The sequence below is a fragment of the Octopus bimaculoides genome, chromosome 30 (assembly GCF_046866305.1).
Source record: "Octopus bimaculoides isolate indiv1 chromosome 30, ASM4686630v1, whole genome shotgun sequence".
NCBI lineage: Eukaryota > Metazoa > Mollusca > Cephalopoda > Octopoda > Octopodidae > Octopus > Octopus bimaculoides.
This window is the reverse complement of record NC_142957.1, coordinates 17,743,619-17,763,618: the sequence shown is the minus strand read 5'-3', so window position 1 is coordinate 17,763,618 and position 20,000 is coordinate 17,743,619. Positions and strand designations below refer to the sequence as shown.

General features: G+C 39.7%; 1 protein-coding gene and 1 long non-coding RNA gene across 4 annotated transcripts in view; one reads left to right on the top strand and one right to left on the bottom strand.

Moving 5' to 3' along the window:
• The window catches only part of LOC149130245 (uncharacterized), a 244,685-nt gene that overhangs the window by 71,192 nt on the left and 153,493 nt on the right, over positions 1-20,000 (top strand). The gene's annotated exons all lie outside the window — the stretch shown is intronic.
• LOC106883576 (gamma-aminobutyric acid receptor alpha-like) overlaps positions 1-20,000 on the bottom strand; it is an 82,873-nt gene that overhangs the window by 7,680 nt on the left and 55,193 nt on the right. For 2 of the 3 annotated variants that reach the window (XM_089346051.1, XM_089346049.1), the window contains exons 4-5: positions 2,905-2,972; positions 2,533-2,753 (exon numbers count right to left, since the gene is read on the bottom strand). In XM_089346051.1, the coding sequence (XP_089202177.1) occupies positions 2,533-2,753; positions 2,905-2,972 (289 nt within the window). Of the gene's footprint in view, positions 1-2,532; positions 2,754-2,904; positions 2,973-13,281; positions 13,390-20,000 lie in introns of those variants that run through there. The other variant, XM_089346050.1, reaches the window with a different exon arrangement.

The following is a 20,000-nucleotide window of genomic DNA, read 5'->3' as shown; positions in this document are numbered from 1 at the left end:
GGGACATTTCCAAATTTGTGTCTCTAAATTTATAGGAAATTTTTCATTTGGCCTTTATATAGATAGACATAGTATGTAAGTATGTATATATGTGTATATATATATATATATATATATATATATATATATATATATATATATATATATATATATTTACATGTGTATATGTGGTAATGTCGTGAAGAAGTGACCAACGGTTATTCTCAGCAGATGTTGTGTGTGTGTGTGTGCGTGTGTGTGTGTGTAGTGGGTGTTTTTCTGGGTGGGTTGCATGTATGGGTAGGAGGTTGTAATTATGTGTGTATGTTTGTGCATGTCTGTGTGAAAATATTTCAATTTATATTTATTATATATCTTTGTCAGTATGTGTGTATCAATCTATGTATATACATGTGTCTGTGTATATATGTGTGTATACATATGTATATATATATACATACATATATACATATGCATATATATATATATATATATATATATATATATATATATATATATACATATACATTTACAAATACATATACACATATATATATGCACATAATATATATATATATATATATATATATACATACACATATATACAAGAGGTCATATGTGTGTGTGTGTGCATACATGTGTATGTATGTGTGCATATTTGTGTGTGTGTATGTATGTGCATCATGTGTATAAATGTATAGATGCAGTTATATATATATGTGTGTTTGCTAACACGTAAACATAAGGGCACTTATTCACACACACACACACACACACACACACACATACACGCACCCCCACTGCCCCCCCCCCACACGTGTACACTGCATCTTCATTAAACACGGTGCTGACCAGGAAGTGGTAAAGCCAGAACAACCATTCCACAGCAGATGCCAAACGCTAATGAAATTTGATTTTCTCTAATGACATGTTGGCTCTCTCGTAAAAGACACTTCGGGCCCATGTACGTGCACGTATGCTCGCGTGAGCACCCATGCACCACCGTGGACTATGCACTCTCTCAGTGTATGTGCATGTACTAATACATATCCCTCCATCCATCCATCTATCTTATCTATTTGTCTGCCTGTCTGTCTGTCTGTCTGTCTATCTATCTGTCTGTCTGTCTGTCTGTCTATGTCTGTCTGTCTGTCTGTCTGTCTGTCTGTCTGTCTATTTATTTATTTATTTATTCTATTTCGTCTTTGAGCTCCGGTCAAGCATTTCTAGTTTAAACCGTGTCCAGCGAAATTTGTGGAGGAGGAGGAAGAGGAGGAGGAGGAGGAGGAGGAGGTGGCAGAGGCAGTTGACGGTGAAGTGGTGGTGGTGGCGGCGGTGGTGGTGGTGGTGGTGGTGGTGGCGTTTCTCTTTTTTGAGGTCGAAGGCTTTGCGACGATATCGCTGTTCTTGTTGTTGCTGGTGGCAACGGTGTCGGCGTTCACACGCGTACACCTGCACCTGTTCGCGTGTGACACTGAAGCCGTGGTGAAGGGAGTAAGGAAATGAACCTCGCCAAGAGAGAGTTGCCATGGAGACCTGCCTTCGTCTACGAATTGGCTTCGAAGACGGCCGAGTCTCAAAAACGACCAAAAAAATGGCGAAGAAAAGCCGAAAATAATATTAGATAATATCGGTAAATTCGCCACAAAGGGCAGGTTTCCAATGCAAACAAATTTTACAACCGACTGCATCAGTTGTTGAACAACTTTGACATACAAAAATATAATCCCCAAAACAACTTTTTAAGGCAATAAAAGGGTGTTAAAACTATGAATGTCTGACCCGAGCCTAAAAAACAAATAAAAAAAAATTCGTGTGAAATAATTTCGCTGGGAAAGATTTGGAAGGAAAAGAGAAAAACTGCACGCGCTGGCGAAAGGGTGGGTGGAGGTGGGGAGAGGGCTGGGAATGTTCAGATCCTGAACGGTCTGAGCTTCTCTCCGTAAGAATAGGAAAGACTAGGGGAAAATAATGCGCGCACGCGCATGTATATATCTGTGGGTGTATGTGTGTGTGTCTTTGTATCTGTGTTTGCCCCCCCCCCCCCACCACCATCACTTGACAACGGATGTTGATGTGTTGAGGTCCCTGTAACTTAGCAATCTGTCTGTCTGTCTCTATCTATCTCTCTATCTGTCTATCTTTCTTTCTGTCTCTCTCTCTGTCTCTCTCTCTCTCTCTCTCGCTATCTATCTATCTGTCTGTCTGTCTGTCTGTTTGTCTGTCTATCTGTCTATCTTTCTTTCTCTCTCTCTCTCTCTCTCTCTCTCTCTCTCTCTCTCTCTGTCTTAATTTATTGACCCCAAAAGGATAAAAGGCAAAGTCATCCTTGGTGGAATTTGAACTCAGAACATAGAGATGGATGAAATGCTGCTAAGCATTTTGCCCGGCGTGCTAATGATTCTGCCAGCTCACCACTTTTAACAGTACTGATGATATTAACACGACGGAGGAGGAAGAAGAGAAGAGGCAGAAGAAAAAGGATGAAGAAGAGGAGAAGAAATGAGGATGTAAAGAAGGAGGAGGAGAAGAAGAAGAAGGAATGGTAAATACCTTTGTGAGTAAAGAATGGTGCCATCTTTGTTGATGCGAAAGAATTTGTTGGGCATGGTGATTTCGTGAAGGAAAGACTCCTGTCCATTGTAGACGATGGTATCGGGTGACCAAATTCTTTCCAGCATTTTGATGTTCAAAGAGACATTAGCCAGAGAAACATTGAATGCCAGCCGTTCGTCGGTCCAGAGTTGGCGGAAGTAGCAATCCATTGAATAAATCTGATCGGCCGATGTAAACATCAAGAAGAAGAAGAAGAAGAAGAAGAGAGAGTTGTAAGGGATGGTAAACATCATTGGATGGGAGACAAGCATCATCTTCATGCTAGAGTTCATGGCTATTTGTTTAACTTGTTTAACTTGTTTAACTTACCATGTCTCGTTCTGATACAGGACCCATGGATCTAATCAAGATGTCAGCTTTTATTATCAAGGGGCCTTCTGGAGTGACAAAAGTAAATGGAAAAAAAGTATTTAGAAATGTGCAAACCTTTGGCAGGATTCAGGAGTCATACAAGGGACTCGCATTGCAGCATCAGTGATTCATTTCAATGATTCTTTCTAGCAATATATATCATTATATATCGTCATCATCATCATCATCATCATCATCATTTAATGTCCACCTTCCATGCTGGCATGGGTTGGACAGTTTGACAAGAGCTGCTGGCTGGGAAGGAGTATATATGTGTGTGTGTGTATGTGTATGTGTGAGTTTGCATATGTGTATGTGAGTGCATGCGGGTGTGTGCTTGTGTGCATGTGAGGGTGTGTGTGTGTGTGTGTGCATGGTGTTTGTGTGCGTGTGTGTGTGCATAGTGTTTGTGTGCATGTGCATGCGAGTCCACAAGTGTATGTGTGTGTATGTGTGTAAAAGCAAATCTGTGTATGTGTGAGTGTGCGCGCCTTTGTCTCAGCATCATGTGATGGTTGTAAACAAGCATCACCGTTATACAAGCAGTGTTCTTCATGTTCAATCTTCCATGAAATTCAAGTTTGGTCTTGGTGGGGGGTGGGGAAATATTACCTTGCTTAGAAACAGGTGAGGGTTGGCGACAGCAAGGGCACCCAGTCATAGAAAATCTGCTTCAATAAACTTTGTTTGGCTCATGCAAGTATGGAAAAGTTGACATTAAATGGTGATGATAGAATATCTTAAAAGTACGGTAGCTGATCAAATGTGGGTGTGCAGGTTAACTAATTGGTGGAAAGAAAAATATCCCAAAGATGTGAAAGGGGAGAAAAAAACCCCAGAAAAATACAAAACCTATTAAAATTGTACAATGCTAGAAGTCAAGGGAAGATCAAAATCTACTGATAAAGAGTCTGGTTTCCGAAAGGAGATCAAAGGAGGAGAATTAGTGATTAGAAAGGGAAAAAAAGGGGAGAAAATTACAAAGTAAATATTTAGAAACATGCCTGTAGCTATTTAGCAGTTCAGGTCTTTTATTTAAGTCTTGGAATAAAATCAAAAGTTTTTGGCTTAAACTCAGCTGACAAAGCAATGTTGTGTGAAGTAGACTGTATTTTAAATTGTTGTTGTTTAACACCAGGTCAGTCCTGTTCATGTAGACATATAATCAAAAATATTCTAGATACAACCGTCTTGTTTTTATATAGGCATTGTGTACCAAGGACTACATTGTCTAATGTGTCCATCCTTGTTATTGTTCAGCCCCAGGTCAGTCCTGATCCAAAAGACCTACAATTAAAGATGTCCCAACTGTCCCTGTTTAATCTTTTTATTTTGACAAAGTGTACCTTGGACAAAATTGTCTAATGTGTTCATTATTATTATTATTATTATTATCATTGTTTAGCCCTAGGTCAGTCCTAATCCAGCAGGCCTATGATCAAAGTTGTTCCAGACGTGACCATCCTGTTTTATTCAGGAATGCCATTCACTGTGTCCCTCTGTGTTATTTTTGTTTAGCCCTAGGTCAGACCCGATTCAGACATAACTATGATCAGAGATGCTCCGACTATGATCATCCTGCTTTATTCAGACATGGTGTATCTCGGACTACATTATCTAGTGTGTCCTTTCTAGTTGTTTTTTAGCCCCAGGTCAAACCTGATCCAGACAGACCAGTGATCAAAGATGTTCCATCGGTGACCATCCAGTCTTTCATTCAGAGATAATGTATCTAGGACTACATTATCGAATGTGCTCTTTGTTGTTGTTTTTCTGGCCTCAGGACAGATCTAATCCAGACAAACCAACGATGAAAGACATTCCTTTTGTGACCATCCTGTCTTTTTACACAACTTGATATTTAAAAACAAAAAAAAAAAAATATGCAAGTGTAATCCGAGACACATAACGACAGCTATTTCTACAATATCATCTGACGAGGAACAAAGAAAGCTCCATTATCTTTGTTTCATATTGATTTCCATTCCGTTGTTATCATCGATGCCATGGTTAGCAGTGTTTAGCCCCGGGTCAAACTTTATCCAGGCCCAGACTTGCCAAGACAAACCACGCATCAATTCTGATGATTGCCTCATCTTGTATTCAGACATGAAATACATCAAGGTTTACGATATCCAATTTAGTAATTCCGGCTGGAGATTAAACCAGTGTAACTCAGTCTTGGAGCCTGGCTATCATGTTTATCCGAGGAATATGAATGGAATGGAATAAATAAGAAAACGGTTGATAATAAATATTGGAATGAATGCAAAAAAAAGAAATATGGTGGTGGCTGAGGTCATCTGTTTCAAGTTAGGATGTCTGAGTAATTCTAGATTTATTAAATAATAAATAGTATATATATATATATATATATATATATATATATATATATATATATATATGTATGTATATATATATATATATATATATGTATATATATATGTATATATATACATACACTTATATGTATATCCATACACAAACATATACACACATGTGCATGCATATATGCACACACAAACACACATGTATATGTGTTTGGACATTCATATATATATATATATATATATATATATATATATATATATATGTGTGTGCGTATATATATGGTTGAATATATAGAGTATTATATATATGTATTGTTTATATATGTGTGCATGTGCATTTTTACATATATATATATATATATATATATGTGTGTGTGTGTGTGTGTATATTTTGCTTAGGTAGAATGATGCTAGTAACTTGGTGTCAGAACTCATATGTATATGCTTCAGAACAAAATATCAGTTGAAAGTACGTTGTCATTTTAATTTCTTATGTATGTATATGAATATGTGTGTGTGTGTGTGTATGTATGTATGTATGTATATATATATCTGTGTGTGAGTGCATTTTGTGTTCACTACATGTACTTTTACTTGCCCATGTTGATGTGTGTGTGCGTGTGTTTGCATGCATCTGCAGTTAGATACTCCCCACACATGCACCACACTTGCACATGTACACACACTCACACACCCACGCACACATGCACACCCACCTCCATGGTCTCTCTCTCTCTCTCTCTTTCTCTTGTACAAACAACAAAAAAAAACAAAGCATGCACATATATTCTAAAAGTCACATCTGTCGGTGCCAATGCCACAAGAATCTAATTATCTCAGTTGCTAATTCGCATTTAATACGGTCCAAGAACAGAACCAACCAAACTTGATAATCAGAAATTAGAAACATTGGTCACTGCCAATGGAACCTAATCCTCTTATTTGATTGTGGAGTCTTGGAGATCTCCTGATAGTCTTAAGTTTTGCATTCATTCTTCATTATTGACTGCTTTAAACCATTGGACTATGGTCATGCTGGAGCATTGCCCGGCAGGAGATATTAGTGGATTATTTAGAGGAGCTGGCATGGTTGCGTGGTAAGATGTTTGCTTCTCAAACACATGGTCCTGGGTTCAGTCCCACTGCGTGGCACCTTGAGCAGCTGTCTTCTACTATTGCCCTGGGCCAACTGAAGTCTTGTGAGTAGATTTGGGAGATTGAAACTGATAAGGATCACATTGTGTATATCATCATCATCATCATCATCATCATCATCATCATCGTTTAATGACCGTTTTCCATGCTGGCATGGGTTGGACAGTTTGACCGAGGTCTGGAGAGTCAGCGGCTGCACCAGGCTCCAATCTGATCTGGCAGTGTTTCTACAGCTGGATGCCCTTCCTAATAACGCCAACCACTCTGAGATTGCAGTGGGTGCTTTTTATGCCTTGGATTTTTATCTCGTACTTACATACATACATCCGTATATATACATACATATATGTATATATATATATGCGCATATATATGTTTGTATATGCTTGTGTGTATGTGTCTGTGTGTATACATCTTTATCTGATATTCTTATAATGAACATCAGTGATATTTTTGGCCATTTCTTTTGTCCTCCTCATTTCGTTCTGTTAGGTTCCTCCTCCTCCTCCTCCTCCTCCTCCTTCTTCCCTCCTCTTGCTTTCAGTGTGTGTGCGTTTATATATTGTGATGATATATATACATACGTACATACATACATACGTACATACATACATACATATATTGTTATATGGACTGTTAGATATGTAATTCGTCTGACGTTCCGTGTGTCATGTGGTTCGTCTGAGTTCATTGTTTCATTGTTGTTGTCTTGTAGGACTGTCGTAGTAAAATGTCATTGATATATATATGGCGGACATGACTTTTGTTTATTCATAACGAACATTGGGTGAGTGCGTTCTTTGTATGTAATTGAACAATAAATGTAATAATTAAATTGTATAACTCGTTATGTTATCTCTACGAGTCATCCGAGGGAAACATAACAGAGTTTATTGGCGTCGCCGATAGGACCGATAGGATACATGCTTACTTTACCGTAAAATTATTCATCGTAATAACAATGGCTGAAAAACAGACAGTAGAACTTATTAAATTGTTTAGGGAACAAATGGACAAGCAAATGCAACAACATCAGAGAGATATGGACGCTCTGTTAAAACTGTTTGGTGCTCGACAAGTTGAAGGCGATTCTAGTGGCTATTTTTCAGCTGCTTCAACAACAGTGTCGATTCCACCATTTACTGCATTTGATTCAGCGACAGAACTATGGCCTGATTACTGGTCAAGATTCCGTACGTTTGTGGCTGCTAATGCTGTACCTGAAAAACGCATGGCACAAGTGTTCCTGACCAATCAGACTGCTACTGTTTACAAACAACTTGCTAATCTGGCTACCCAACAAAATCCGCCTAAAGATATCAACAACTTGATAATGGACGAAATCGTTGACTTCATGAAGGAACAGTTCGACCCTAAACTTTTCATTGTGAGAGAGCGTTTCAAGTTTTGGAGTGATATGCAGCGGAAGCCAGGCGAAACTCTCCAGGAGCTGGCAGCACGTATACGCCAGGATGCAGCTACCTGTGATTTTCCAGCGATCACCAACCCACAGGATGAAGCTCTGAGACAGAGATTCATATGTTCGGTTAACAATGAAGCGGTTCTGAAGGCGCTTTTTAAGATAAAAGACTCAGAACTAGATTTTGCCCGTGCTGTCCAGGTTGCCATTGAGACTGAAGACGCAGCAAAGGTTGCAAAAGAAACTGTATACGGTTCCAAAACCAAGCAGGTGTACAAGGTCCAGCAGAACAGGAATAAGAGTCCTCAAAAGAAACATCAGCAGTCTTATTCCACAAACCAGGAGAAATGCTACCGATGTGGAAAGGCCCACAAAGCAACAGACTGTCCTTTCAGGGAAACCAAATGTCATTTTTGTGATAAAAAGGGTCATTTGCAAGCGGTGTGTAGGAAAAAACAACATCAGCAACGCAATGGCCATTCACAAACTCCCGTGAAAAGAATCACAAAAGCTGAGCTAGTCAAGGCGATCCTAGGTGAAGTTTCCCGAGACACTCACAGTTTAATTGTGCCAGTAACAATCCAGAACAGACTGTTCACAATGGAATTGGACACTGCTACTACAGGCAATTTTGTTTCCTTGTCAGTCTGGAAACAACTTGGAAGACCAAAGCTGCAAGATGTCAAGCATCGCTATGAATCTGCCAGCAAGCACAACCTGCCTGTTCTAGGAACTTTCATGGGCCAAACCAAGGATCCAACAACTGGTAAGCAGGATCTTATACCTTACATAGTCACCAAGATCTCTGATCTTAATTTGCTGGGTCGGAATGCTATCCAGACTCTGGGAATTTCCGTAGACACTGCTCTAGGTTTGAAAAGCATAGACAGCCAAGCTAAGAGGGAAGGTGCAGAAGGGATGTATCCAAAGACCTCAAGCGAGCCCTATGTTTCCCTGCAGCAAGATTGTCACAACATGTGTGATGAATTTCCAGATCTTTTCAAGCAAGAATTGGGATGTCTCAAGAACTTTGAACTGGAAGTGAAGTTCAAATCGGACGCAACACCAGTCTTTCACAAGGCACGTCCTGTCCCATTTGCTCTTCGTGATGACCTGGCCAAAGGTTACGAAGAAGGCATCGCCAAGGGAATCTGGAAGCCTGTTCAATTCAATGAATACGGAACGCCAGTGGTACCGATTCGTAAAGCACACGCTTCAAGCAACCTGAAGCCCAAACTACGGATTTGTGGTGACTACTCTGTGGGAATTAATGACCAACTTGCTGATCACCGTCATCCAATGCCACTCCCTGCTGAACTGATGCAGAAACTCGGAGGTGGATTCAGATATACAAAGATAGACCTTGCTGATGCCTATAATCAGATCAAACTGGCTCCAGAAAGTCAACGCAGACTCGCACTCAGCACTCACCGTGGAGTACTCCTGCAACAACGACTCCCTTTCGGAATCAAGTCAGCACCTGGTTACTTTCAGGAGATCATGGAAAACCTGACCCATGATCTACCTGGAGTGGCCGTCTTCCAGGATGACATGCTTGTCAGTGGGAAAGATGCAAACAGTCACTTAAACAACCTAAAGTGTCTGCTCACACGTCTAAGCGACAATGGACTCAGATGTCGCCGTGAAAAGTGCCAGTTTGCACTACCCAGTGTAGAATACCTTGGACACATTTTGTCGGCTGAAGGGATCACTAAGGGATCCAAAGTCGAAGCAGTCTTAAAGATGCCATCTCCAACGAACGAATCAAGCTTGAAATCTTTCCTAGGTTCAGTTCAGTTTTATGGAAAGTTTATCCCAAACCAAGCCAGTATAGCAGAGCCACTCTATTGCCTTACGAAAAAGTCAACTATTTGGAAGTGGGGAGATGAGAACAGTCAGCTTTTGATCACTTGAAAAATGTACTTTCATCAAGTCAAGTTCTGATACACTTCGATCCAAACAAAACTTTGGGACTGGCTTGTGACGCATCAAACGTTGGTATTGGAGCAGTCCTGTTTCACCGCTATCCTGATGGAAGCGAGCGCCCAATATCCAATATGTCCAAGACTCTCACTTCTGCACAGCGTAACTACAGTCAAATTCAAAAGGAAGCCCTAGCTATCATATTTGGCTTGCAGAAGTTTTACCAATATTTGTACGGTCGTAAATTCGTACTCGTGACTGACCACAAGCCACTGACATCACTATTCAGTCCGAGGAAAGGGACGCCACTTCTCGCTGCTAACAGACTAGCACGATGGGCCCTGTGGCTGAACCAGTTTGACTACACCATTGAATATCGGAAATCAGCAGATCATGGCAATGCTGATGCCCTCAGTCGCTTGCCATTCGGTGATGACAACGACTTTGACAGAAAGGAAAATGGTGAAGACATAGACATGGTGTGTGCCATCAAAGCTCTTAGTATTCAAGTCCAACCTGTGGATGCTAACGTCCTCCGTCAAGAGTCAGGGAAAGATCCAGTGATATCTACAGTGATGCGCTACGTCCGTGAAGGCTGGCCACCAAAGAACATGGAGATCAATGACGAAGTCAACAAGTTCCGTAAGTTATCAAACTCACTTAGTATCTGTCATGGATGCCTTATACATGGATCTAGAGTTGTGATTCCACATAGCTTGCAGCCAAAGATCCTCAATTTTCTGCATCTCGGACACTTTGGCATGGAACGCATGAAACAGCTAGCAAGAACTGCTGTATATTGGCCTGGTATCGATGCTGCTATAGAGATAGCCAGTCGACGATGTGATTCATGTAACGAACATCAAAGGCAGCCATCTAAGCCTCCAGTTCACCCATGGATGTTACCAGAAAAGCCGTGGAGCCGCTTACATCTGGACCATGCAATAAATTTTATGGGTAGAGATTGGCTGGTGATCACAGATGCTTATTCCAAGTACCCATGCATTCATCCCACTTCCTCCACGTCCTCCAAAGCCACTTTGAATCTGCTTGAGGAAGACTTTGCGCACTTCGGATTTCCTCACACACTGGTCACCGATAATGCACCAACTTTTACGTCTGAGGAGTTCCAGAGCTGGTGCAAAGAACGCGGGATCACACACCTGACAGGGGCACCTTACCACCCAGCTACCAACGGAGCAGCGGAACGTTTGGTGCAGACCTTCAAACAAGCTCTGAGGAAGTCTTCTCTTCCGCCAACACGAGCACTTCAAGAATTCTTGATGCAGTACCGGAGAACACCAACATCCTGTGGATTCTCTCCAAGTGAACTTTTGAATAACCGGCAGATACGAACAAGGATTGATTCTCTGCTGCCATCGCCAACACACATTGCTCAAGGCAAACAGTCTAAGGAAGCACATAAGTCTCAGGTGACTCCAAGCTCGGCTGATGTCGCTAAAGTTACCAGGCAGTACAAAGCCGGAGATCCTGTGTATGCACTCTACTATGGACCTCGCCGAGACAAAGATCCCCGATGGGTACCAGCAATCATTAAGAAGTCATTGGGTACTCGCTGCTTTAACGTGAAGGTCATACCTCATGGCCCGATGTGGAGACGACACTGGGAACAGCTGCGACCGCGGTACACAACTGAGGAAGACAATGAACCTGGTGATGCAGAAAACACTGTATTTGAATTTGCAACAGATCACCCGATGGAGATCTCGGAAACTGTGCCACTAACACAAAGACAAACCAGACCCAAGACCATGTTACCCGTTCCAGAGTATGGACCAGACAACCCAAGACGGTCCAAGAGAACCCGTAAAACCCAAGAGAGACTTTGCTGTTGATACTTCTTGTGTAGCATCAATTTCAGTGGGGAGGTGTTATATGGACTGTTAGATATGTAATTCGTCTGACGTTCCGTGTGTCATGTGGTTCGTCTGAGTTCATTGTTTCATTGTTGTTGTCTTGTGGGACTGTCGTAGTAAAATGTCATTGATATATATATGGCGGACATGACTTTTGTTTATTCATAACGAACATTGGGTGAGTGCGTTCTTTGTATGTAATTGAACAATAAATGTAATAATTAAATTGTATAACTCGTTATGTTATCTCTGCGAGTCAGTCCGAGGGAAACATAACATATATATATATATATATATATATATATATATATATATATACATATATATATATACACACCCACACACACATATGCACATATATATGCACATGTACTCATATATGTGTGTATGTATGCATATCATATATATGCATATATGTGTGTGTGTATGTATATATATATATATATATATATATATATATATCCATACATACACACAAATTACTGTACATGCAGACATCGTTAGTGGCCCTTAACCCATCTAGACTGGAAAAAAAAAAAATAGCTGAAAGCAATAATTAGCAAACGATCCAGAAAAGAATAAAAAAGGAGAAACAAATAAGTAAATAAAACAAATAAACAAAACAAACAAACAAACAAACTCCAACGTAATTTATGTGGTTAAGTGTCACTGTTATACAAACTTCAATTCGTTATCTGCACCAGCTAACGAACATGACAGTGAAATTATGCGACTGTTTGATTGACTGATGGCAGACGACAGCCAATATGGCAGGATATTTATGCAAGAAAGAAGCAGTAGAGCACTGAACATATAGTTTGGTGTTGTATAAATTGTTTTCTTTGATGGTTCCTTTGAGGTTTGAGTTCAAATCACACAGGGGTTAAAACTTAATGAGCTGTCTATTGGGCACATACAATTGGCTTTTGCTTCACATGATCAACAGGTTTTACTTGGCTTTATTTTATGTTTCATGTTTTCGGTTTTTTTTTATCTGTTTTCCTGGATTTACATTTATCTACTTGTACTCACTTTTTCCAGCCCACTTCATACATCGTAATTTCATCCGTGGGTAAAGATTGTCAAGCATCTCTGCTGTCTGCCAATCTATAATGAAATACCTTGCTTGTTCATAGCACAGTCTGGTGTTTCACTGACCATGAAATGTTCTGATATGTAGTCTGTTTGTTATGTTACGTATCATCACCACCATCCCTCTCTCTATCTCGTTCTCTCCTTCTCTCTCGATCTGTGATTCTATGATTCAGCTTCCAGCTCTTTCCATCATGTCTGTCTTAATCCCTTTGATGCCAACCCATCTGAGACCGACTCTGATTCTGTGATACAAACTTCCTGATTTAAAGTTAAATAAATTAAAACCTTTCATTAAAAGTTCTTATTAATTCATGTTCCAAACACCAACCTAATAACAACAAAGTTATTTTACTAAATTCTTCAGTATTTTCAAAATTAATTAAGAAAATAATAATAAGGCAATGTATTTCAATAGAAATATCCTCGTTACATCATTTAGCTTCCAGATTTTTCCATCACGTATGTCTTAAATCTTAATAATCAGTCATATTACAGGCAGCCACGAACAAATATTCTTTAAAAAAAATTCACTTACGACCAAAGTCGGGCCGGAGTCGTTTGTCGTAGCCTTCCAAGAGTTTGTCCAGTAATTGTGTCATACTCTGCATCTTGGCAGAGGCTTGTGTCACCTGGAAATTCAGGATCCTGAATAAAAAAACAAAAGAAAAAGATATTAGCTTCCAGTTTATAACATGTCAATGAATTTGGTGCTTAATGAGATCAAAAACGTATAAGTAGAGGTAACAACATTGAGTTTCTGGAACCATTGGTTCTTAAGCTATTCTCGATTGCTGTTTTTTTTTTTTTATCAAGTGAGGATGGTCACCTCTAAATTAAAGAAATATCAAATTGATTTTAATAATTAAATGAAATATAGCGGCACACCTGTTTCTGTCCTCATTTCTGATTACTCTTTCTCTCTCTCTCTCTCTGGCTGGGTGACCATGTACCTCCTCTACAACAAGACACTTGTTTCTGCCTCCCTGTCTCTCCGTCAGGCTCTAAACTTTCATCATTTGACACAAGATCACCTCTTCCAATGACACAAGACCACCTCCTCCAATGATACAAGACCACCTCCTCCAATGACACAAGGTCACCTCCTCCAATGACACAGGACCACCTCCTCCAATGTTATCCTCCAAAAAGATAACAAAACCAAGGCCGTGAGGGGTTTTCAGGACATTTATAAGGAAAGAGATATAGATACAGCCTTACAGCTGTTTCTGGGAGATTATGGATATCCCTTCATCAGAGACTATTATTGAGAGTGACTTCTGTCTGACAATGGCTTAACTGGCTGAAACTTCGAAGTCACTGTCAGTAATATTTTGTTTAGCGAGAGTAAGTTTGTACTCTACAAAAGAATAGAGTAACCCAACAGATTAATGTAAAATTGTCTTGATTATAACTAAGCATAAAAACAATACACACACACACACACACGTTTATTTGTGTGTGTGTGTGTGTGTGTGTGTATTTATGCATAGCTATTGTGAGATATACATTACACAGAGCAAACGTTTTTGTACAATAGAGAGCAGAGAGAGAGGGGGAGATGGTGTAAGAAAGAGAGAGATAGATAGAGAGAGAGAGAGAGAGAGAGAGAGGAAGAGAGAAATTGAGAGATAGATAAAGAGAGAGAGAAGAAGAAGAAGAAGAAGAAAGAGAGAGATAAGTAATCAACGTATTGATTGCAATCCTTCACTTTGTTTTTTGTGTAAATTTTAGGGGTTTTTTTTGTCACTTTTTTCCCCTCTTTTTTTTTCATTTTTACATTTCATCAAAATAAACACACATACCCCTCTCCTCTTACACACATACACATACATACATGCATACATATACATACATACATACATACATACAAACACACTCATTCTTCCCGCTCACATACATACACAAACGTAAATACATACACACACAGAAACATAGAGACACATACGCACATATATGCACATGCATTTATACCCACACACTCAGTCCCCTACATTACGCACATACACTCATACGTACACACACACATAGATTCATAAACACATACACAAATATATATATACACGCATGCACATACCGACACACACTGATAAACACATATCCTGCTTAAGTACGTACATACACACTCCAATGTAAATACACCCACACACATACATATACATCCATCCTCATACACACACACATAAATGTACATACACACACAAACATACATACACGTACATATACGCATACGTGCAGCCGACCTGCCATCCACACACACAAATGTACATAAACTCAGAAACATACACACACATACATACATGCATGCATTGAACCTGCCACACACACAAACACACACACGTATACACATACCTATACATGCATCCAATCTGCCACACACACACACACACACACACATGCACACACACACACACATATGCACACACACACACACATATGCACACACACACACATATGCACACACACACACACATATGCACAAACACACATACGTGCACACAAACACACATATATACGCACTCAGATACATGTAAACACATGCATACACAAATACGCACACACATGTATGCACAAACATACATGCATACACACATGTACAAACGCACGCACTCACACATACATATGCACACGCACACATACATACGAACACACACACACACGCACAAACACATACATATGTACAAACACACACATACACACACATACATATGAAAACGCACACACACGTACAAACACACACACATTCACACACACATACACACTCACTCAAGGAGTAAAATCTCCCCTCCCACCACCCACTCCCCTATCCTCCGAACCCTATCCCCCTCATCTTCTGCCTCCTCTTTGGCCTCATCAAAATCAAACTCCACTTTTTCCGCCCACAAAATGGTTTTTAACTGAAAGTGCCAATCGATTGTTACCGAATGTTGCCAAAGAGCAAGGATTTGGCGGCAGTTCTATTGACAGCCTGTTGTACAAGTGGCGGTGAATGGAGGCCTACATGTGTGTGTGTGTGTGTCCGTGTGTGTGTGTGTGTGTGTCCGTGTGTGTGTGTGTGTGTCCATGTGTGTGTGTGAGTGTTTGCAGGGCAGGGTTGGGTTGTTAAAATGCTAAAATGCTGTTTGACATGCAACCATTTTCGCATGTGCGGAATTTCTGAGAGGTTCCTGAAGGATGGTGTTGGCAGTAGTGGTGGTGGTGGTGGTGGTGGTGGTGGTGGTGGTGGTGGTAGTAATGGCGGTGGTGCCAGCGGCAGTGGTGGTGGTGGTGGTGGTGGTGATGGTTGGTTGTAGGGGCAAATGTTTATACTTACTAAAAGACATGCATTCGTACTGGCACTTTTTTTTCAGCATAAGTGCATATCTGCATACGCCTGCACTTACGTCTGCACAAACATGCTAGTATGCTCATCATGGGAGGGGATACGTTTCTTTCTATCTATCTATCTGTCTGTCTGTCTATTTATCTGTGTGTATGTCTATTTATCTATCAATCTATCTAGTTCTCTCTCTATCAATCTATTTGTCTATATATATATATATATATATATATATATATATATAGGTAAATGATAGGATTGCTTGAATTTTTCAGGGGTAGTCTGAAGTATGCAAGCAACCAGGGGATGTTTAAATCCGGAGGCACTCCTAGGAATTACTTGTGTGGGTACCGTCTTCGTTAGAGGGTATCCAGAGGCAGGTAATTTATTGTTTAAACCGCAATATATATATATATATATATATACATGTCAAGCTAAGTGGAATTACTGTCAGCCATACATACAGCCATGTCCTTTACAGATGCCACATAAAATGCATTCATGTTGGTGCTGCATAAATGCACCGGTGCTGGTGGCACATGGAAAAGCACCCAGCACACACATTAGGAAGAGCATCCAGCCATAGAAACCATGCCACAAGAGACAACCTGAGCCTGTGCAGCTCCCCAGTTGACCAGGTCCTGTAAAACCGACCGACCCATGCCCGCATGGAAAGCAGATGTTAAATGATGATGATGATGATGATGATGATGATGATATTTCGTCTGCTGCTACGTTCTGAGTTCAAATTTCATCAAGGTCGACTTTGCCTTTCATCCTTTCATGGTCGATTAAAGAAGTACCAGTTACGCACTGGGGTCGATGTAAGAAGAAGAAGAAGGGGAGGAGGAGAAGACGAAGAAGAAGAAGAGGGAGGAGAAGAAGTAGAGGGAGAAGATGATGATGAAGACGAAGGAGGTGGAGGAGAAGAAGACGAAGAAGAGTAAAAAGATGATGGTGACTGAGGAGGAGGAGGAGGAGGAGGGTGGGGAGGAAAAAAGAAGAATAAGGAAAAGACAGGAGGAGAAGAAGAAGACGACGAGAAAGAAGGAAGAGGAGGATGAGAAGAATAAGAAGATAGATAGACAGACAGATAGAGAAGAGGTGTGATAAAGTAGAAAAGTAAGAGAAAGAAAGAAAGGAAGAAGGAAAGAAGAGAAAAAATTATTTTTCATCGAAATTTAGAGGATAAAATTAAATTAAAAAAAAAAAAAACTTAAAAATGAAAACATTTAAAACTAATAAAAATTATTTTTGCTGATGAATTCAAACAGAAATTTCAATAACAAACAAAAGTGTAATTGAACAAAGATGAAGAGGGGCTGTAAGAAAAGGGGAGAGAAAAAGAGAAATGTTTGTGTGCGTGTGTGTATGTTTGTATGTATGTATGTAATGTATATATGTATGTGTGGTGTGTATATATGTATGTATATATATATATATATATATATATATATATATATATATATATATATGTATGTGTGCGTGTATGTATATATATATATATATATATATATGCACACACATATATGTGTGTGTATTCAGGAAGAGAGTAAAAGAGAGTTAGGGAGAATAAGAGATGGTTAGGGAGAATAAAATTGCAAAATGAAAATAGGATGGAGTGGGTCAATTTGGAATGGAGAAAAAAAATGGGAGAAGGTAACGAATTTATTGAGTGTTGGAGACTTTAGAACTTGTACAATATTTCATTTAGAAGTTAATGAAGAGTTGATTAGAAATTTATTAAAAACTGCTGCCAATCAACGAACTGAAAGGCAGCACAAAACTCTTTGCAAAGTTGAATCTTCGAGTGGACAAAAAAAATTGTAGTCATGGAGGACATTAATTAATTAGCAAAATGAATGGTGAAAGGGACCAAGTTGAACAAAAAAATATAGAAACATGTTTGCGCGAGTGTATGTGTGTATGTGTGTGTGTGTGTGTGTAATATAGTTATAAGGTCTTTATGTGAATATAATTTGAATATTCAATAGATTTAACAGAGTGGATATATATTATCATGATCTAACGTCTATTTTTCCAGGCTTTCATTGGTCAGGCAGAATCTGCCTCAACAGAGCTTGTCTGACTCATGGAAGTATAGAAGGCTGGAAGTTAAATGATGATAGTATATATGTATATCGAAACGTCTAGTTGGAATAGAGGCAGCTGACGAAGGAATAATTCCAAGTGGCTATCTGTTTTCCTATGTGTTCGTTCCGTTGTCTGTAGTTCATTTTTCTAACGTCCTGTACCCTGATATGCATCTATATACACATGTAGATGTAAGTATGTACATATATGTGTGTATACATGCATATATATTCTTTGTATTATATATATATATATTGTCAATGTATCATATATTCGAAAAAGAAGTTCATACATATGTATATCTATATGTATGAACTTCTTTTTCGAATATATCCCACCATCCACCGACAAATGAAGAAGAATAAAACAAACACCGCCACAAGTCAACCACACACACACACACACACACACACACAAGTGACCAACATGGTGTTCAATCCTTTTCCATGCCCATTCCGTTCGTTGGTCAGTTCGTTTTTGATTGTTCATTAATTTGATCATTCGTTTTCATTCGGTCGAGCATTCGTTCGTTAGTTAATCCGACTGAGAGAGAGAGAGGGTGGGGGGGGACGAGAGGGAGGGGAATGAGAGAGAGGGAGAGGATAATGGAGAGAAAGAGGGGAGGGAGAGAGAGCGGGAAAGAGAAAGAGAGAGGGAGAAATCAGAAGAGAGAGAAAGCGAAAGAGGGAGAGAGAGAAAGAAAGGGAAAGAGAACGAGTTTGAGAAAGAAAAGAAGCTTTTTCAATCAAATTAAAGAAAGTAAAAAGGCCAAAATAGGAAAAACAAAATGGAAGACAAGAGGACGTCATTTTCTAGTGACTTCGTTAAAAGAAAAACAAAAAAAAAACAAGACCGGAAACTGTTAGGAGAGCAGACGATAGATTAGTTGAGGAGGTGTCGTCTGCTTACAGTTGAATTCATTGAAAATGGAGATGGATTGGTTCGTTATAAGGGAAATGGTGGATGATTTAGGACAGTCAATTTGCCAGAAGAAGGGGAAAAAGGAACAAAACACAAAAAGAAAAAAAAATTTAGTAGAAAGAGAAAATATGGAAAGGCAAAGGAAAAAGAGGAAGACCTTCCAGTCCACCGACCCCACGCCCACGGCACCACGCCATTGTTGTGGCTGTTGTCGTTAATGATGGTGATGTTGGTGATGGTGGTGGGGGAGTGCTGTTGTGGTGGTGATGGTGGTGGTGTTGTTATTGTTGATGGTGATAATGATGATGTTGTTGTTGGTGGTGTTGATAGTGATAGTATTAGCGGTAGTGGTGGTGGTGGTGAAGGCTGGTGGTGGCCTGAGATGTTGGTGGAGCCGGTGGTGGTGATGATGATGGTAGTGGTTTGTTGGTGCTGATGGTGGTGGTGGTGGTGGTGGTGGTGGTGGTCTTCACATGTCCATTCTTTGGTTACAAATGGAATTTGTCAACATATTCCCCCAGCCACACATCCACCCACTTCCTTTCCCCACCATTCTCTGATCACTTGTTAAACACACAAGAAAAAAAACATACACACACATATTTACATGTACTTATATTCATACACTTATATACTTATATTCATTGTGACGTTCTGTGCCCACATATGCATATGTATATATGTATACATGCAAGTAGGTAGGTATATATGCATATATATATATATATATATATATATATATATATATATATATATATATATATATATATATCATTTATAGTATATGATTGAACGCCACGCATCTTTTTCCACATACACATACACGCACTCATGCACACATGGACACACATGCACACATGGACACACGGGCACACATACACAGACACATGCTCTCACATACTCAGAATGGGTTGAAATTGTAG